Source organism: Erigeron canadensis, chromosome 5 (assembly GCF_010389155.1).
Source record: "Erigeron canadensis isolate Cc75 chromosome 5, C_canadensis_v1, whole genome shotgun sequence".
Classification (NCBI taxonomy): domain Eukaryota; kingdom Viridiplantae; phylum Streptophyta; class Magnoliopsida; order Asterales; family Asteraceae; genus Erigeron; species Erigeron canadensis.
In genome coordinates, this window is record NC_057765.1 from 3409298 (window position 1) to 3432131 (window position 22834).

A 22834-nucleotide genomic window follows, 5' to 3' on the forward strand; every position below is an offset into this window, starting at 1 on the left:
TTAAAATTAAAAATTTTAATTTAATTTTTAACTATAATTTAATTTTTATTATGTTTCTAATTTTATTAGTAAAATTATAAATAACTTGAAATGATACTTATTCGTCATTATATAGGCTAAATGAGTATTATATTTAGCATAATAATTACAAGAGAAATGAGTTATTTTTGAAAAATTAGTCTAAATCTATTTTAAAACATAAAAATTTTATTTACATAAAAATTTATAAAAAAGATTATTAAAAAAATAATCATTTCTCTAAATCCAGCGTCCCAATTTAAATGTCATATTTTTAGTTTTAAAGTCTTTCTTTCGCAATTTTGACCGTAAATTGTTTCGTGTGTGTTATACAATAATTGATGTAAAATATATAGATAGATTGAGCTTTAGATATATTTTTCATTAATATCAATTTCATTAGCTATTATATTGTACAAACAAAAGTATTTACGATTAAAGTTAGAAAAGAAAGACTCAACAAGTCAAATTTGGACATTTAAATTGGGACAGAGGGATTAATTATCTAGTTAAAAAATTAATCATTTTCTTGATAATAATAGTAATATTAGTATAAGGGGTTTGCTAAATACAGCCCTTAGGGCTGTGTTTAAGGTGTATAAATTGTTTGTACATTTACCATGAAATTCAGAGACGGGCTTTTAATATGGAAGGTACAAGTTTTTTTATGCACGTTAAATACAGTCCTTAGGACTGTATTTAGCATTTTCTCTTAGTATAGGTGTTTGCTAAATAACATGTTTATGTCTTTATAGACCATTTTATATAAGCTTAATCAGACGTAAACTTAATTAATTGTCGATTGGAATAATTGATATTTTAGGTTGAGATAAGACTTAATAACTATAAGGTTTTAGGTTTTTATTTTACGAAAAGCTAGACTTTCCTAAAAAAAATGGATTTCCTTCTAATTTAGTAACTTGGTATTAAATTATAATGAATTTCCATCTAGTTCACAAATAATCCCAGAGTTTTAGTTAAAAGAAATATAACAATCAATTACTTTGCCTCTATTGTAATTCTAGTTTTTCAATATCAATTATATCATTAATGTTAAAAAAAAAAAATTACTTTTCTATCTCTTTTTAATTGTCTAAATTTAATATTTTGAGTATTTGTTTTTGAATTTAATTGTAAATAATTTTGTTTTTATTAATTATATGATAAATTGGTATAAATTATATCAATTGGAAAAATAAAAAGATTATTTTTGATAAAACTATAATTTAAGACAAACAAATATACAATTAAAGTTTAAAAAAATACTTTAACAATCAATATATAAAATTTAAAATGGAACGAAGGTGGTACATAACAATCCCAAATCTCGAGTTAAACCAATTAAAAAAAAACTCAACCATTCAATTAAACAATTAAAAAACTCAACCATTCAATCCGTATTGTTTTGTTTAAGAAATTTTGGCAAATCCGAATTTGAAGCTTCAACGCCCAAAAAGGGGGAATGGAGCCGATCGAAATAGTAGTTTAAACTGTATAGGTGTATTCTATATGCCTAAGAGGATAGTTAAATGCATTTGTGAATATCTTTTTGTATTGACATGTAAGCCTTTTTTTTTTTTTTTTATGTATAACGTTGTGGTTAAAAGTATATCTATTTAAATGACCTTTATTATTATTATTATTATTATTATTAATTTATTTTTATATATTAAACTTATATTACAATTTTTTTTACGATAATTTTTTCTATATAAAATATATGTTTGATTTGATTTATTTTTTATTTTATTTTATCTTCTTATTGTAACTAATTTTTTTTTAGATCTTTTAGTTATTTAATTATATCTTCAAATTCATTATTCATATTAACATATTAATACTAATCTCCCAACAATTATAAAATAGCATCCTAAAATCATTTTTGAAAAAACCATAACCCTTAAATGAAAAGCAAAATTAAATTTTAACTTTTAGATTGTTTTGCTTACATCATTTACCATATTTAGATTAATATACTAAATTATTATTAATATATACTAAATTAGTAAGTACTAAATCACATTATACACTTACGTTTAATGATATTTAATGCATGTATGTATTTGACGGCTAACTCCAAAATTGGTTGAATTTTTGGTTAATATAAATTCATTAGTTTTATTAAAATATTTTGTCATCTTCAATATTAACTCCAAACCCAAATTTGTATTTAGAACGTTTAAGTAGTTCACTTGGTAATGGTTTATATCTTCTGGAGAAACTTCTAAATTTTAAGTCTTGACATAAAAATATTTGGGATATAAAAGTATAATAGATTAGTGTAAATATAATACTTAGTTCAAATAAAATATACAAATTAGTTTTGAATTATATAAACCAGGGTTATACCCGCATGATGTGTGACTATTAAATCAAAATTTTCAAACTTTAAATATAGACATTTTTATCGATAAATGCGTTGCGGGACCTCAGTTGTCGTGTTAAAATGATTGTATTTATTTATTATATTTGCATTGAAATTTTCTAATTAATAATTTGACATGTAAAATAGATATTTATTTTAATTTAGTTGGGCGCGCAATGCGGCGGTGGTCATGACAGCGACGATGTGGTGATCGTTGTGACTGTTGGTGGTAGATGAGGCGTCCATTGGTGTAGATTATTGATACAAAGGGTTAATAAAGATATTTTAAATGATAAATAATTGATAGTGTAGCTTAATTATTAATGTTAAGTGGTAGTGTAAATAAAAATATTTTAATGCTTAAATATTACATATTTGAAGGGTGACAGATGACAATATTACATGAAATAGCCTTTTAAACATTTCTCTCATGTAACTTTTAACATAGGGATATTTTCTTTAATAAGTAGTATAAATAATGAGTAACATTTAAATACCAAAAAATACATAAATTATGTAAACTGAATTGAAAGTATTTAAAGATTTAATACCGGACATATGAAAAAACCATACTTTTAAATTTAATAAACAAAAACTTTAAGTTTTTTTTAAAACTTTTTAATTACATCAATAGTTCAATACATTGCAACAAATGATATCTACCAAATTTGAAGCATTTTAGGCCATTTTCTAAAACAAATATCTTTTGCAATGCACATAAATATGTACTAATTCTCATAAGAAGATCTTAATCCACATATTAAGTTCTGATAAATTAACTTGCCATAATCATATGGCAATTTGAGGATAAAACTATCTCATGGATAGTTACCTACTTGGTAGTATATAAACAATAAAATATAAACCTATATTAATACAGTTAGTAATTAAAATTAATTAAGATAAGCATAAACAAAAGAATCGTCAAACATTACAAATAATGAAATAGATAGTTAGTAATTGGGTGGTAGAGGCTTTGGCTTTTTGGGGAGAAAACTAAGGTTCAAACCTTGACAATGGTGTTTATCTGGTGTATTTAAATAATTAATAGTAGTTTAGAATTTGTTGTTAGTGTAGTGGTTGAGAGTTCTCCGGATGACTCCCAGGTTTAAATCCCCGTTCAGCTAACTTTGAGATATTGTTGTCCTTCTATGAGGGTTTGACTTGGGTATATTCAGATTAGGGGGCAAGGTTTACCTCTACAAAATATTTTTGAATATTAATATCATTAAATCTCAATACGTCTGATTTATAATTGATAATATTATTATAAAAACTTATATTTTTATCCCGCGTATTACGCGGGAAAATAATCTAGTATAAGTATATGATAACTAATTAAATTATGTTTTTACTATTTTAATGTATTATATGACACTCCTATATTAGTAAAAATATTTTTTAAATATATCTTATAATCTACATTTAAGTATTCTCCATTATTATTTATACTATAACACCTTTATAGATAATTTTCTCTATATAACTAAAAGATGATATATTTTTTTTAGGTGTTAATTTAGTTTTTTGTCACACTGGATTTTTAATTAGTCATTTTTCAATTTAAATGTTATATGAGTACAAAAATGTTTACATATACTATACTATAGATAATCTTTAAAATTTATTTTTCTATTTTCTTTATATGAGTACAAAAATGTTTACATACATTATACTATGTTTTTTATATTAATTGAACAATAAGTTTTCTTTTTAACAATGAGATTGTTTATTGTATTATGTTTATCTTTTTAAAATTATTTAATATATTATATTGGGGTTGGGTATTGTAAAACAACAATTAAAGTAAAACAAATACGACAAGATCTTGACCCTTAGATCATGATTAAATTGATGCACGAAAATTTATGAAGCAATTGATGCATAATGATTTTTATGATGCACGGTGATCTTTAGTGAAGAGAAACATATTGTTTTATTTGTTTTACTTTAATACTTGTTTTATTAACCAAAACCATATTATAGTTAATAAATATCTATTATATAAAAGATTTATATGATTTATTTATATATATGCTTATTAGTTATGCTTTAACATATTTGACGAATATCATATATTAATAAACTATAATTTTATTGTTTGAATCAGTCGTAATCTGACATTTTTTTGTATTGTCATAAACTATGATTAATAATGTAACTATTAGTTATTGTATATTTTTTTTAATTTATGTTCTCAGTTAGCCGCACACAACATGTTTAATTGAGTTGAATATATTTTATGAATAACATAACCAAATAAGTGAATAACTCAGATTTCTTTTCCAAAAAGGAATATTTCACGGTTGAACAATGCCAATTGATTAATTATTAATATTAATAACCAATAATGTCAATCGAAATATATAACAACATTAAGGCTCGTTTTTTTTTAATCATTAAGTTATGAGTGTATTAAGTAGCTGAATGTTTAAATACTTTTTCAAAAAAAAAAAAAAAAACTAAATGTTTAAGTAATGTCTGTATGTATTTAGTAAAAGATATGTAATTGACAATTATTTTTGTTTATTAAATAAAAAAACATAAAATTTGACTTAATTATTAAGTTCTTAATTATTAAATTTATTAACGAGATTATTAGTCAGAATAGTATGTAATAATGTACCCCAAATACCCCCTCCCTCAGTATCACTATAATTAGCCAAATCATAAAACTTTAGCATGTTCCCTACAAGAAGAATATTTCATAATTTAAGGAAACCACATAGGCATATTGTGGTACTTAAATAACTTGGTTAATACTTTAATAAAATATAATCTTTGCTAATATCTCCCCCCTTAATTCTACATTTTAGGTCGGCATATTCATGAATGTATCCGAGAACACGCCAATTATTAGAATCTTTCTCAAGATTTTTCATTGATTGATTAGTTGATTATAGGCTGAATAGTTGAACCAAGAATAATACTCAAAATGGATAACCACAGTGTGGCTCTACTTTTGTTCTCATATTTATTATGAAAATGCCTTTTTCTTTTGAGTGTATATAAAATAGGAAACGTGAACACCACCATTTGTACTTGGATAAAAAATTATACACTTACAAAAACTTAAATTAAATTTACACACAAATATATAGAAAAAATGTCGACAGTATGATAGAAATTTTTTCGGAGGAAGCTAAAAAATATCTTCTTTAATTAGTAGTCATGAAAGGAAGTAAAGTATAGGAGTAAATAGTAAAAGGGTAAATATGGTATAAAGTAATTAATTAATATAATTTTGTGTATCACTAGTTTCCGTAAGAATATTGTATCCAACTTAATAAATGAAATTTATATGTGCCTTAGGGCATATATTAAAAAACCCCAACCATGAGGTTTTTACTATATTTTTCACTAAACAACACATATTCATATTAAAAAAACACTCAATAATATTGTATCATGTGAGCCAAAATGATAACGATAGCCTCTATTGGATAACACACTCGTCAAAGTAAGAGCGTCGTCTATGTTTCATAATTCATATATAAGAGACTTTGGATATTTTAATTAAAAATGTTTCTTTAAAGTTTTACATAATTACATAAGTGGTTAATGGATAAAGACTGACTATTAGTAGCCAAAGTTATTTCTTTGCGTTTGTGTCACTAAAACAAAAATCATTTTTTGCGTTTGTATCAAATCTTTTCTCTGTCATAGCATTTGCCATTATGTCCACTTTTTTAGTTAGAATCTGTGTCCCTCTTTGCTACTTTGAAAGTTGCTTTCAACAATGCATCAACTTCGGCTTGAGTGTAAACACGTCCCGGTGGATTAGATGTACCAGCCCCGGAACTTGATGAGGAGGAATATCCAGATATAATATGACCACATCCTCGCTTGAAACCCCGCCTTTTACCCAAAACCTCATCGAGAATAGCTTCCTCAGTCATCGGGTTCTCTACATCCTCTTTGTCATTGAGCAACTTTTTCATCTTTTCCTATCAAGTTAGAAAACCAAAAGGGTTGTTAGATTTTATGTTTGACTTTTGAAGTCAAATGGCTGGTTACACTTTTTACACTTAAAGTTGGTATTGGTTCTCAGTGGTAGTTTTATGCACACAAATATAACACAAAACAACTATTAAATAGCCAACAACAGCAGGAAAGAGCAGCAGCCTAAAACAACACTAAAAACAGCCTAAAACAACACTAAAAGCAGCAATAAAAAACAACACTAAAACGACACCAAAACTAACACTAAAACAGCCTAAAACAGCACCAAAAACAGCCTAAACAATACTAAAACAACACTAAAATAACATCAAAACCAACATTAAAACAGCCAAAAACAACATAATACAGTACTAAAAGAGCACCAATAACTGCATTAAAGCACCACCAAGACAACGCCTAAAACCAGCATACAAACAACACTAGCTACAACCCAAAATGAGCATCCAAACAACACTAAGTATAGCCTAAAACAGCCTAAAATCATCATAGAAACAACACTAAACATTATGAGCCATATTTCTAGTTGTAACTATGCTAATATTATTGACTAGATAACAACCATTTGACTTACTAGCATCCATGTGCTTTAGTGCAAGAATTCCAAATATGACACATGGGCCCAACAGAGAGATAAACAATTGAAGCGGGCCTATCATGCCAATTTAAGACAACAAGAAAGTGTATTGGGCCCGATAAGCCCAGTAGTCAAAGATGACGAATTAGAGTTAAAACACTGATCAAGTAATGGATATCACTCAATTTCAATCAGGTTAACTTTTAAACTCTTTCTCACGCTTTGACCTATACAATACAATGTTAATTAACCTGGTTATGGTCATTCTTAAGAATTTGAGTTATAAGTATTGTTTACGTGACATTGTGTTGGGCAAGTTGTTAAGACTACTAGCGGACACATAACTAATTAACGAGTTGGGAATCAATTCGAGTGGTTAAACGGTGTTCTGAAATCCCAACAAGCATATCAAAATTAATTAATGGACCCAAATTGCCTAATAGGCCTAACATGGATATAAGCAATGGAAATGGGCTCATCAGGCCCATTTAAGACAACATGAAAATGTATTGGGCCCGTTAAGCCCAATAGTCAGTGATGACGAGATAAAGCTAAAATGAAACACTAACGAATATATTACCCGAAAGAAATATCATGAAACTATATAAATAAATATTTTATTAAAACTTATTATTAACTCGGACCCGGTTAAGACAACATAAGTTAGACCATCTTGCAAACAAATGATGAAAACCTTTCAAAAAAAAAAAAACCCACCTTTCATCGAACGAGGTCGAAGATTTGGTGGTTTTGTTGCTAAATATAAATTTTTAAAATATAAGAAATATGAAAAATCTCCTGCAAGGACAATCATCACAAAAGGTTACCCGGTTTTTTTTTTCTAGAGGGAAATTGAAATTTTTTAAAGATACACAAAAAGAAATTATTTTTTTTTACTGAAAAAGCTATTTTGAGGACAGGCCTCTCAATATATTTAACCGGTTCTCACTATGTCTAGTCAACAAAAGTCTCACCATCTTTTTTTTGTTTTTGACTTTGACCCTATAAAGAAAATCAAAAATAAGGTTTTGAGAGGAGAGTCCTTACAAAACGTCTGGTCAAACTAAAAATTCAACACAATTAATTTTTTTTTGTCTTTTAGTGTCTTTTATTGAGGACATTAGTTCCTCACCACAAAAATTTTTTTTGTCACAAAAAGCTTTTATTCTTGTAGTGACATATATATATATATTTTTTAGTGACATATTGTGATGCTCTACAAGTTGTCAAAACCATATATGTTAAATTACACATGGATAGAGAGAGGCTAGAGCTTCATACAAGTTGTTAGAAATTGAGCTGCTAGTAAACCACTTTATATGGGTTCAAGATATATATTATGGGTTAAAGCCCAAGAGTAATATATGTCTAGAATCTAGATTAAGGATGTCAACGGTAAGAATCGGGAATTTTAATTTTTAAGCTTGGGCTGGAGCTCGAATAACACTTATAAAGTGTGCTCAGCTTTCAGTCACTACTCGACCTCGTTGCTGATATATGTCTTTTAGCAATAATATTTAACTATATTTCAAGGCCACGAGCCCGATAAATACATCTGATTATTCGAACTAGCTTGAGGTCGAATGATTTCATTTATGATCATGAATAAAAGATAGCTTTTGGGCGTTTCCATATTATTAGATAGCCTTAAGCCTGTAAGGGGAGATGAGTCATGCCTCCCAAATTCCCATCCTTCTCAAATTCCACCAATCAAATACCTCCAACTTAATTTTTCTTTTCAACCCTCCCAATCATTTTTAATGTCATTCATGACTTTCCCATCTCTTTCAAAATTTTTTTTCTTTTTCATTTAATTTAATTAAACACTTTCTTTTTTAATAAAAACTTAAATATTTCATTAAAATTAAAACATAAACCATACATATTCAAATTAAACAAAGTTCATTACACACTTAGACAAATAAAAATTAATATGTTCGACACATAAAAATAAACGATAGATTAATAACATAAAAATCACTCATTAAACTCCCATCCATACTTCGCTGCAATCTCCCGTTTTTGCTCAATCGCCCATTCTCTGCTTTTTGGATCGGAATTCGCGTGTGGGGTGTTGAAAAACTTGTAGTCACTCCTCTTAGTCTTGTTACTTTGATGCTCGAGTTGTAAGTCCAACAATGCTTGTTTCTTCATATTCGCTTCCTCCATATTTTGCTTCTTCTTCTCCGCGTACTCCTCCGTAAAAGCTGAAAAAAACCCTCCCCCCTTTGACGACGACGTCCCCACATTCTTTCAGCCCTTTCTTGGCCGGCTACTAGGAGTGCTTGACTCATTCAAATCCGGCAACACAGTGGCATCGTTATTGTTACTAGACGACTCATAATTGCCTCCTTTTGACGACTTTCTTCGCTTATCCGAATGGGCCGAAGATGTTTGCCCATCTTGAACTGTTTCCTTCCACTTTGCTTCATCTTTCACAAACTTCCAAGCTGCAATACTCGTAAACTCCCGGTTCTTGTTTTGTAGTCCTTCAACGCCTCAGTCATCACATTTATATCATCACATCCACTAAGCCTTGCACCGCTCTACCATTAACAACATAAACGTAAATATATTAAATACTAACAATTACTAACAATTTAAACTTAAATAAACGTATAAAAATATATTACTAATAATTAACAAAATAAACTTATAATATTAAATACTAACAATTACTAACAATTTAAACTTAAATAAAGTGTATATATATATATTAAATATATAAAAAAACGTAAATAAAATATATAAATTTATAAATACCGCTTGGATGTAGCATCCATTGAACGTTGATATTGCCCACCTCGTGATGACGTGAGCACGAGGCATCTAGTTCGTGTGAAGGAAGTCGAAGCCCATGAACAAGATAGAAGCCCAGCCCGTTTCTACAGCCTATATATACTAGAATTAGGTTACAATTGTGTTTTAACGATTTGAGTTGCAACAAATTTCGTTCATAGTGCACGGGGTAGAGATCTATACCCCGTGCCAGTCAGATGTATACTGATTTGGTGTAATATCCATATGATTAATGATATTCACGAGTTTTACATCTGTTCTTATCTCTTATTCTTCATGTAATTCGTGTTTATATGTCCATTAATTATACAGAAACCTCAAAGTCGATTATGAATGGATTCCGCACTTTCATAGTCGAATTGGTCACGATTTGAACGGTCCTCGTGTTTCAACACCAACGCCACCTCTTCTTCTTGCATCCATTTCTTTTTGTCAGCCCGTCTTGTATACTTCCTTTTCGGTACAACTTCTTCCACTATATATATTAATATATATATATACACGTAGTAATAGTATATTTATAATGTATATTTATATATACATACAAATAAATATTAACATATATATATAAATATTAACCGTATATATATAAAGTATATTTATATATACATACAAATAAATATATATAATATATATATATATATAAAGTTTAGAAACATAGTTTAATACCTATGTGAACTTCTTGTGTATCGGGAATGGCCTCATTCTCATCATCGGTGGGGAGGGGAGTCGGTGGACGCAAGCGGGTAGGGGGAGGAGGATTCGTTGTGCGATCAAATGGATCGAACGAATCCAAATCAATCTCGGCCGTTTGGTACCACTCGTAATCTTGGACGCGGGTACTTGGAGGAGGAATCATTGCGCGCGGGGGAGGAGGATGCATTGCGCGAGGGGAGGAGTAAAATACGACGTATGAGATTGTGAGGCGTAATGATATTGAGGTTGAGTAGTCGGTGGTGGGTCGGGAATATAGTATTGTGAGCGGTCGACTTGTTGAGGTTGAGTAGTCGGTGGTGGGTCGGGAATATAGTATTGTGAGGGGTCGACTTGTTGAGGTTGATATTGAGGCGTGTCTACTCTTCGTGGTACACGAAAGTTGCCTCGTGTCGGTGCCGGTGGACCTCTAACATGTTTCCCCCTCCTTGGATCCATGGATGATTTTGTGTTTGTATGAGAAAAGGGGTATATTTTTTTTTGTTGTGTTTGTTTGAGAAAAGGAAGATGTATTTATAGATAAAAGGGTTGTTTTTTCTTTTTTTTTAAAAATTTTTTTTTTAGCTCCTAACGGCTACCAAAGGGTCAAAGAGGGTTTGGATTTTTTTTTTAGTCTGCAACGTTCAAAACTCGCATGGCCCACCTCCCTAACGTCTCTTTTCTTCTCAACCCGCGTAGGGCTTTAAGCCCGTTGAGCTCCATGCTGTCTTCATGCCGTTTCGATGGCGGCGGTGTTCCCTCGGCGGCATGGCCAACCCGCCACTATGTCGTTTGCCACTCCTCTCCCCCTAACATCTTACATTGTTTTTATCTCAAACTTTGACAAAGAATTTTGTTCACACTTTTCTATAAACCATTTCCTAATTAAAAAACATAAGCCTTAATTAAACCGACGGATGTACCATCAGCTTGTCGAGTTCACTTTCTGCTTATTCTAGTAAATATTTCTTATTGTGATTTATGTTAATGGATTTTTATAGTGATATACTGATAAATGATATCTAAGTTTCGTTTTTTAATTGTCAATGTGGAAACAAATTTGTAACTATGAATCAGTTCATTCGAAATAGGAGACACCATTGTGTGTTACTAACTAGCAGCGAGGCGTCCGTGGCTGGTTAGAAAATTTTTGTAGATATTTCCCAATATCTTTATGGATTAACAACTCTCCATATTTTATAACCATTAGGATGATGGTCCATTGGTTGGGTATGCATCTTAAAAAGGGTGAAACTTCCTGTCAGGAGTTCACAGGTTTAATTTTTGGTTTTATGAAAAAAGAAACCTTAGTGGCTCAGAGACTTATTTGTTCTGACTTTGGGCTCGCAAAACGAATTGAATCAGCTCTTGGGATTAGTATGCTAGCGAGTATGACACAATAATTAACCATATAAAAAAAACGTCCATATTTAAATGAATAGTTATTTTACCACTCTTTTGCATTAGGATTCTAGTCTTCTGATCAAGTTATACGACCAAATTATTTAATTTACTGTTTGCATGAAGGAAGATATATATCTATCTTTGCTTACAAGTATTCTCAATCTCAAAAGAACAATTAGTCTATGTTTAAACAAATAGTTAGTATAACTTATACTTAAAAAACAAGATTATTTTATGGAGTTGTGATGATTACCCTTTAAACACAAATATTGTTTAATGGAACTTGTTCTTATTATCTAGGTATCCATGCATCTATCTCATTATTCCTATATATACGAGGTATCATCTTTGCCTCTAGGGGCACACTACCTATAACTAAAAGCTAATCAAAGAACTAATTAAAATGAAAAAAATGGAACTAAATTCAGTTTTAAAGGTGAATTTTGGCAAACAACGATGGGTTGATCACATCGGAAAAAATTTCAAAGAAGAGATTGGGATTGATGTTAGCAATATTCCTGTAAGTGTTTTCAATGTCCCCAAATCAATTAGTCGTTTTAAGCCTGAGGCTTACGTACCTCAGGCTATTGCTCTAGGACCTTATCACCACTTTGAGACACATCTCTATCAAATGGAGAGGTACAAAGTTGCTATTGTTAAAGCATTCTTGAATCCTGATCAAGTCATTTCTTTCGAGCCACTGGTGATTGATAGGCTTAGAAAGGTGGAGCCCATGATTCGTGCGTGTTACCACAAGTATCTAGACCTTGACGATGAAACGTTAGCTTGGATTGTCGCAATTGATGGCTTATTCATACTTGATGTCCTAAGGCATTATGGTGAAATTGATCGTTTCATACCTAAAAAGTTGGTGAACTACGCAGTACTCTATAGAGACATGATGGTACTCGAAAACCAAATGCCCTTAGTGATCTTGAATGAAATGCGAAAGATCATTAATACTTCACCACTTGATCATGATGATGATCTTGAATTACTCTCCATGTTAATAGGGTTTTGTGAGGTACATTCTCCACTCAAATTAACTCGCACTTTAGATAATTCTATTGGGACAAGAAACGGGACAAGAAACTATTTGCATTTGCTTGATCTTATGTATCATTTAATTGTCAATAATGAATCACCTAAAGAAGGTTTTCGCATTGAATCATCTCAAGAGGAACAAGTTAATGGTGTGGATGACATAAGGAGAAAGCACCATGTAATTGGAAACATGATGGATGATATAATGGAAATGGGGCAAAAGTTGGGCAAGATTAGAAGGTTTGGCAAGGCGATCAATGTCATAGTAAGCATCCCATGGGAGAAAATATCGAATTTACTAGGATTTCATATCGGCAAAGGGTTAGAGAAAAAGGATAGTGAAGATCATCCCCGTGTAACTGAAATTAAAATCCCCTCGGTATCCTCTTTAAGTAAATATGGGAAGATCTACTTTAGCCCTACAACCGGAGGGATTAGGGACACTAAGTTTGTATCAAACGAAGGCACTCTGTATCTTCCGGTCATCACTCTTGAAATCTATCATGATGTTATATTGAGAAATCTAGTAGCTTATGAATTCGCTACCTCAAGTTCATCTATGGAGTTGGCACAATATATCGACTTGATGAGTGGCATCATAGACACGGAGGAAGATGTTATGTTGCTCAAGGACAAAGGAATAATCATAGGAACTATGCCGAATACAAATATTGTCGATTTCTTTAATGGGATGAACAAGTCGAATGAACATAAAAGGGGTAACCAAACTGTTGAACAACTTAATGCATACTACAACCAAAGGTTGGGAATTAAGGTATGGAAGTTCATGAAGAGAAAAATGCGTGGTTCACGAAAAGTGCTAACTATTGTTTTTACCATTTTGGCATGCTTGTTGATGATTGTGTATTCCTTTTGTGAAGTCTATGGTTGTCCTAAGTTGTTTAATAATCCAACATAGGTTCAATTATGTGTGTATATATATATATATATAATATTGTGTGTGTGTTTGATTTTCTTCATGTAATATGTTGTTCTTGTGTGATGTATTTTAATTAAGTTGTGAAATAAGACGTTATATTTATATATGTGTGATGTGATGTTTGTAACAACAATGAAATAAAAGTGTTTGTTAGATGTATTATATATATTAGTCCAAAGAAGAGAATAATTTAGTTTGACACAAGTCATCACAATTACAACAAACTATAGAATTTTCAATGGCGGATTACTCCATATGCCACTCGATAACTTCAATCAAATAATGTAATTACTTTATGTTCATATATAAACACATTATAGATCATGATCATCTTAATATATATGCACACAATCTATATTAATATTCATAACAACAAGGCATGGTATCCTTCATCTCCCACATTCCCTCTTCATCATCTACAATTGAAGATCCACAAAAATGGGTCAATCGAATCAGTAAAACCTTCGAAAGCCATATTTTAGTCGACACTGATCTTCCTATTTGCATCTTTCAAGTACCGAAAACATTAACCACCGAAAAACAAGAGTCTTACGTTCCCCAATTTATCGGTCTAGGACCAATACACCATTTCCATACCGAACGCTATAGCAACCAAGAACAACTCAAACTTATGACATCAAAAACAATGTTAGCACCGTACAAAATCACATCCGATTTCACGAAAATTGTTATAGAGAATCTCATTCAACTCATTCCAGAACTTCGCTGTTGCTACGACTTATACTTTGATGTAAATGATGACACACTAGCTTGGGTTTTTGCTATAGATGGGCTTTTCATGATTGATGTTTTGTCAAAAGTATCAAATGGAGATTCTTTGGAATCTTTTGAAGATATTTTGATGGTTGAAAACCAAATACCGTTAATAGTTTTGATTGAAGTTCGTACTGCGATTGAAGAACACGTATCTGGTGATTGTAACAATTCTTTTCTTTCGAATTTATTAATTAAAATTTGTGAAACTCGGTCGCCTCTTAAGTTCAGTAGACGAATATCTCGATTGGATCTTGACATACACAGCCGCTTTCATTTGCTTGATTGTATGTATCATTTGATAGTAAACCATAATGTGGTGACAAAGAACCAATTTATTCGGACTAATTTCTTGGATGATATTGATTTAGAAGATGTTGAAAATGCAGTTCAAATGGCAGGGGATTTTTGTCCTGGGGCAAACACTTTTTTGCAGCCTCTTTTGATATTATTGAAATTGCCATGGGACAAAATAATAAGTTTTATCAAGAAAGTTTTGGGGGAAAATCCTGCGGTTTTAGAAATCGATATTCCTTCGGCTTCTGAGCTTTCAAGAATAGGCAAGATTGAATTTTGTATGACTCCAGGAGGAATACGAGACGTTGAATTTGATGACGAAACACATACTTTTTACCTCCCAATAATTGATTTAAAACCCGATTCTGAAGTCATACTAAGAAATTTGGTAGCTTATGAAGGTTTTATGTTCAAGAAAGGTACGTTTACTAATCTTGATTTCACGGAATATGTTGATGTAATGTGTGGGATTATCGACGGTGTTAAGGATGTGAGGATCCTTCGTGAAAAGCATATAATTGAAGGCGATATGGATGATGACGATGTTGTTAAACTCTTTAATGGGATTACTAAATCGAGCTTGGAAACGAAAGAAGTATCCGGGCTGCAGAAGACGGTTGCAAGAGTTAATAAGTATTATGGAAACATTCCTCGGGTTAAAGTGTCTCATTATATCAAAAAATACTTTCTTTCGTGGTGGAAAGTTATTGTTGTCATGTTTACTCTTTTAAATCTTATGTTGTTGGTCGTTAAGGGAGCATGTCAAGTTTACGAGTGTGGCGAAGATCAGTCGGGGTTCGGTATGGCTCGAGTGCTTTTCGGTTTAGGAAGGAAAAATAACCGTTTGTTTGATTTCTAGATGGCTGGAACAATGACGGACTCTGTAACCAATCTTTGAAAGATTATAAATGATTCGTGTTGACCCATTTATGACCCAAACTAATTTAACCTCAATCCAAACCCGTTTATTTTGTGTTGTGTTATGGATCATATCATGTGTCGTTTCAGGTGTCATGTTGGAAGTGATTTTTCAATGAGTTCAAGACATATGTATAATTTAGGAGTAGATGTAGATTTAAGTACAGCTAAAAAAAATAAAAGAAATAACAACATTACCAGTCTTTGGGCTGTCAGTATCAAGACTCTATATAATTAGCCATTTACAATAATTATCTAACTAATAATTGTTGTAGAAGTAATGCTACTCGAAAGTGAGTGCTGATACTTCAACATTAAAGTGATGGTGTCACATTATTGTCAAAATACACTTCTATAACCGTAACCTCAAAACTATATTTTATACAATACCCTAATAACAAAGAAAAAAACAATTAAAAACAAACCATACTACAACCACCCTGCCTTTCCGACCATCGATACACCCAAATTGGGGATTCCACACCACTACGACACCACTCTTGTAATAGGCTACCCTCATGAACCTGATTGGTTGTCTCGTCTCTCATGTGTCATTTGGATTTGATTTATCAAATATAAATTATGGTCTATTGATATTTTGGAATGTCTCTTTAAAGGTTTTTAATAAATAAAACAATCTTTTTTGAGGTCTGAAACCTCATTAACTTTGTATTTTTAAAACAAACCTAAAAAACCTCGTTAAGAATTTAAGGGGTGTTTGGCATAGCTTATATTTTTTGGCTTATGCTTATAAAATATAAGTGGCTTTTGGCTTTTTTGCTTTAAGTTTATAAGATCTTATGTAGTATTTGGATTAGTTTTTGGTTTTTGAAAGGAAAAAAAAAATAGGAAGAAAAGCTAAAAAGATTTGATTTCTAGCTTATTAAAAAATGGCTTATAAAAGCTTAAAAACATATGCTCAAAAGCCCACAAAAACACTTAAAATGACTGTAGAAGCAATTTCTGGTAGGCTTTTGTTGTCCGTTGCAATACAATTCAAAGGGCTGATTATGATGAAAAGAAGACATCATCAAGGTCGTGATGACGTTATCATCACTTCGTGATGACGTCAGCACGAGGCAGCAGTTCGTGCGAAGGAGCTCAAAGGCCACGAACATGATAGAAGCCCAGCCCATTCGATAGCCTATATATACACGACTTAGGTTACAATTTAGGGTTAATGGTTTTAGACTAGTCAGAAAGCTATTCATAGGATCGGTGTATAGATCTATACACCGTGTCCGCCCATGTAATTCGTTATTATTGTCGTCTCTTTGATTGTAATCCGTAATCATTGAGATGTTTTCTATACGGATTTATCATTGTATTGTAATCGAGATGACTGAATAAGAAAGGAATTCGTTTTATATCTCTTGTTCTTTGTTCAATTCGTGCATATATGTTCATGTTTATTCAGAATCCTCAAAGACAATTACAATCGGATTCCGCACGTTTGTAGTTGTTTAGATAACGATTTGAACGGTCCTCGTGTTTCAACAATGACTTTTTTCCCTCAAGATAAGCAAAACAGCTAAAAGCCCCTTAAAAAAAAAACTAGGCCAAATAGCCCCTTAGTTAGACTTTTAAAATTTTAGTAGATTGTATGATGACTAATGAGCTGACGATGACTATAACTATGGCATTGAACTTGAGAAAATGTGAAAAACCCTTTACATTGAACTAAAAAAATTAATTAGGTGTTCTTTAATTAGTAAAATTTTATCATTACAATAATCTAACCTTCATTTTTATTTTATAAGAATTGGTGTTACAATTAGCTTAAACCTTATATGTTGTTTGCCTATAAAATTTAGTACGGGCAATATTTTGACTACCAAGCTCTGAGCATTCGATAACTCAGGATCGACCCTGTTTCCGGGTATTCTTTGAATTAACAGAATTAATTAGTTATCTTAAATTTCTGTCTGCATCACATTATAAAAACCATTCACCGATAGGGCGATTGATGGCAAACATTATATTAAGAACCAGGGTTTATGGCTTTAGACCAAGCATAAAATTTTCCATAAACTAAACGCAATAAGTTATATTGTACAAATTTTATTTAAAAACGGCTTGGTAATTCAAATAAAAGAATCAACCGTTCAAATTTGATAATTAAGTTAGGAATAACGATGAATGGAATTCGTCCAAACCACATGGAACATGGGTACCCCGTACTCTCGTAGCTACAATATCTTTTTCTTTATTTCATAAAAATTTTAATTATCATAATTGATTTAACTAGTTTACAACTTTACTCAAAAGAATATGACCCACGTATGGTTTTACTTGACTATTGGACTAATAATATAAAATTTGGCCCATTTCGTTGATATCACACTAAGACTCACATACCCGCTAATCTAAAAAGGGTTTTAAGAATTCTCAATCGGCATCAAAATATATTCAAGTCAAAGGCAACGGCATTGGTGAGGTTTTTTCTTCTTTATCTCCATCACAGATTTAGGATTATCATATATACAGTACTATGAATCAACCATGTTTATATACTTTTTTAATTAGTCTTAATACCCGTACGATGTTAATATAACTTACTATAATTTAGATTCCATCATCGATTTACTTTAACCACTATTTATTTCATACTCGCGAATCATGTATGAGACATATTTGAATTTCTTTATGATACAATCGATATAGCTACCGTACATCGATATAGCTATATCGTTTGTATCATTACTTATCAATAAGTTATTAAGATGAAAACTTCAAAAATTTTAGTTTATGATCTGAAATCACAAGACTATTTGCCGTCATCCACTATGTTTATAAGTTCCGATTTTAATGTGATTCTAAAAATTTAAGGTAAATACAAAACTTTAACTAAACATATATTATATTTATCATTAATGTTTATCATTGTATAATTTAGCTTCGATCATCAATTTACTTTAACCCCAATTTATTTTATATTCACAAATCATGTATGAGGCATATTCCAATTTCTTTATGATACAATCTATATAACTACCGTACATCGTACGGATATTAAGACTAGTTTATACATATATAACTGATGAGAAGAGATGAAACCCTAGAGGAGTCGCCTGACTCTTGAGTAATCAGTTGTGCTCAAAAAATTTTTTTCCCATCTAAACTTTTAAATTTTATATTAAATTTTCATTTGTAAAAAGCATTAGGTATGTCTGGATTTATTATCAAATTCTAAATTTTGCTCTTATATATATATATACTAGGTCTTTTTCCCGCGCGATGCGCGGCTATTTAAAAGTATATATAGTTAAGTGTTGTTTGTTTGAAAATATAGTTAAGTGTTGGCTAAAAGTTTATAATTTAGACGTCTAACAATTATTAATAACTAATAGTGTAACATGTGATGAATTACACAATCAATCATTTAGTCTCATTGTAAGTAATTGGCCAAACAATATACTAATCTGAAGAATGAAATTTCGCCAACGATCAAAACGATTGTTTGTATATAGTAGTGACAGATTTAGTCAATACTCAATAGGGCAGTGTTGTTATTGGAAAAAAGACACTCCAATGTTTAGCAAAAATCACGCCGAAGCTCCATATTTTCACCACGTATTAACCCATGAAGGCTATTAAAAATTAGATTGAATATATACTTTTAAAATAACTAAAAAGATACATACAATTTATTACACTAAATAATCACCTCCATGAAGCTTTTGTAGATGGCCAAATATAACCTCTGCACATCGGAATGCCCTTTATCATCCTAAAGTTGTTTGGCAAATTTCTACGTCTCAAAATAATGCTTCAAAAAAGAGCTTTACATTAGTCTGTCTACATTTATATATAAAACTTTTTAGTCTTTAGACAAATAATAAATGAAATCTGAAGATTAATTTAGATAACGTGAATAAATGTTTTATAAATAAGGCCTAAACTACTACCTTTAGTATTATAATGTTTGTAGTTTAGACTAATAGAATAATTGGGTGTCATTTTATACTATTTGTATATGGACTCCCATTGTGGTAATGTAGCCATGGTAATAAAACTGTGCAAAATTTACGGTGAATGAATTGGTTGTCTTTATATCCTAATACTGTTTTGATTTAGTTGGCTTCATACCCTAATACTGTTTTAGTGAAATTAGATGTTCCTCAAAGGCTCAAACAATTAAAAGTAATAATTAATCAATCCAAAAAATTTTAGATTTATGTTAAATCTCTAAATATAGATAAAATCGTTAATAAATAATAATTTAGTTCTATTAAAAAGCAATTTATAAGAACTTACAGATTTAATTATAATGTGTGAAGCAAAGAAGAAATATGAGAGACAAAGATAATCTCAAAAACTATTATATAGAATAAACATTGTTGTGTTTTTTAGTAAATGATATCATGTTTCTAATTATAAAGATCTAAATTCCTATAATATAATTATATAATTATTATTATTACTATTAACAAAGGAAAGAATAATTGCCAAAAAAAAATAAAATATAATGTACACAATTTATTCACTTTCTTCTCCCACGATTTGTTTCAACTTCTTTTTTCTTTTTTATATTTCATATTTTATTTTATATAATCATATATTCTTTTTACTCTATTATTTTATTTATTATTTCATTATTCTATATAAATATAAATATATGAGTTAAAATATTGAATAATCATATATTCTTTTTACTCTATTATTTTCTTTATTATTTCATTATTCTATATAAATATAAATATATGAGTTAAAATATTGAAAAAATGTATAAGAATGACACATAGGTTATAATCCTATGTGGCAATATTATAAAATAAGTTTGAGTTTTTAGAGCCTCTAGAATCGTTCGGATTCCTATTGTTTTAATAAATATATAGATATATATATATATATATTTTATTTGAATGGCTTGTCAACTTTTAGACTTTGCTCTTTTAATTTTGATTTTGATTTGATGAGTAGTCATCCCAAAAATAAAAAAAAATAGAAATCCTTCCTATTGGAATCCGAGTTAGATAGAATTGGACGGTGGTACAGTGGTACTGTATTTGGAAACTTGGGCCAAGTGAAGGTGTTTATAAAAACTTAATTAGAGTTTGGGCTGGTTGGACGGTGGCCACACCTGATTGGAATTTGGGCTTGTTGAACGGTTGCCACAGGCCCAACCTTTTTAACCTACGAATCCGACCGCTAGTTGGTAACAATTTAGTTATCTAGAGGATTAGGTTTAGTCGTTCAGATAATTGAAAACGGGTCATGTAGTTGGTAACTTATCGTAAGTCTTAATTGAACTTTATTTTTTGAAGATTCTGTATATTATCTTGAACAAATTTATGAAATTTGTTGATGGTAGATGATACTACAGGCACGAAAATTGTATATAAAGAATGGAATATTTGGCTTGTGATGCAAATTAAAAATTGATCTATGAATGTCTGAGTGGTAGCCCTAACATTAAAATTATACCGTATACGTGAATCTATAATCTATAATATAACTAAAAGAGGAGTTGGAGTACACTTGACAAAACTTGTTTGCCTAATCCTCTCTTCTTATTAATAATCCTTTAATTTTTAATATTTTTTTAATTAAAATTTTGCTAGGGGCCGACTTGATATAATTATTACTAGAGGGATATTCGCACGTTGCAGCGGCACCTCTAAAAAAGGCGGTTAAATGTGGGGTATCATGAACAAAAAACAATGGGTTGTATTTGAATAGAAATACACGTGATGCTGCTAATAATTTTAATCAAATATAGAAATTAAACTGAGATATTGTCTTATACATCAACTAACCTTTATCAATCCAGCGGTATAAAGATTAAAATGAAATTCAAAAAAAAAAAACTACTTTCAATCTACATGACTATGGGTGTGTTTGACACAAAAGCTTGGAGCTGGGGTTGTAGTTAAGGGCTTGGGGATAGAGTTTGAGGTTGGGGCTAGGGGTTATAATTTCCAAATAAGCTTATTTTTAAAAGTTAAAGGCTTTTAAGCCCTTAAAAGCCCCTAAAATCCCCTTGCCAAACAGACCCTATACATAGCGAACAACCTGCAAACATCAACATACCACAATATCCATTACATAAACGCACAAACATCTCTATTCCAAAAAATCAATGATAGATTGATAGATACGTAGATGCATAAGGTTTTTTTAAGGGTATTTTAGGAAGTTCAGAAATAAAGTGTTTGGAGAAATGTAAATTATAAGGGTAAAATAGAGAATTTAAAGATAAAGTGTTTAATTTGAGGAGAGGTAGTTTGTTTATATTGGGAGTATAGAAGTATAGATAATTAATAAAAAAATAAAAAACTTTTTTTTTCACACGCTATCTATACTCTTTTTTTTAATTGAAACCAAATTTAATTACCCTTCTTCCTGTCTAACACATTCTAACCCTATTTCTCTCTATATTCACTTCCCTACAATGTTATCCTGCTCAGATTCTTTGATTACTAATGCCGTAGTAAGTTTCTTTCTTTTTCCCTTCTTATTTAAATTAAAGTTTGATTATTAGTTATGAATCATAATTAGATTATTAAATTTTTCTTAATTGAATAATTTTTTTTCAGACTTGATAAAATTATAACTTTCTCAAAGGTATGTGTAAACTAATATATGAATGTGTTTTTATGTAAAGATCATGATAAAAATTAACTTTGTCAAAAGTATTCATGTATTTATGCGGTTGGTCGTGGTGTAATTACATCATGTAGAAACGGCAACATGTATATGTAAATGTGAGAGTTTTCTTTCCGCAACATTTTGTTTTGATAGGTGTGTTGTGTATGAGTCAAAAATTTGAAGGGGGAACATGTATATGTAAATGTATTTGAAAATCATCATTCACTTATGTTAACTTTATTGTACTTTGTTGCAAATTTGTTATTATATAGATTTGAAAAAAAAAAATAATAAATTGGAATCAATATTTATATAGAGTTAATTTTCATATATTTTCTTTTTTACCTTTCATATTGATTAGGTTGTGATATTGGTCATATTAATGGTTGCTCGAATTAAGTTGTGATATTGGTCATTTGGACGGCCAGAGCACTAGTATCTACAATATAACTAA

At 30.3% G+C, this 22834-nt stretch overlaps 2 protein-coding genes across 2 annotated transcripts; both read left to right on the plus strand.

The window, feature by feature from the left end:
* Positions 1-12228: 12228 nt before the first annotated feature.
* On the plus strand, positions 12229-13779 carry LOC122601005 (putative UPF0481 protein At3g02645). Its single transcript, XM_043773783.1, has one exon. It carries the CDS (start codon positions 12229-12231, stop codon positions 13777-13779), a length of 1551 nt encoding a protein of 516 aa, XP_043629718.1.
* Positions 13780-14179: 400 nt separating this feature from the next.
* LOC122601007 (putative UPF0481 protein At3g02645) lies at positions 14180-15730 on the plus strand. Its single transcript, XM_043773784.1, has one exon. It carries the CDS (start codon positions 14180-14182, stop codon positions 15728-15730), a length of 1551 nt encoding a protein of 516 aa, XP_043629719.1.
* The last annotated feature ends 7104 nt before the right edge of the window (positions 15731-22834 follow it).

Coding starts and splice junctions, on each gene's coding strand:
- LOC122601007 (XM_043773784.1), top strand. CDS start 14,180: ATGGTATCCTTCATCTCCCACATTCCCTCTTCATCATCTACAATTGAA.
- LOC122601005 (XM_043773783.1), top strand. CDS start 12,229: ATGGAACTAAATTCAGTTTTAAAGGTGAATTTTGGCAAACAACGATGG.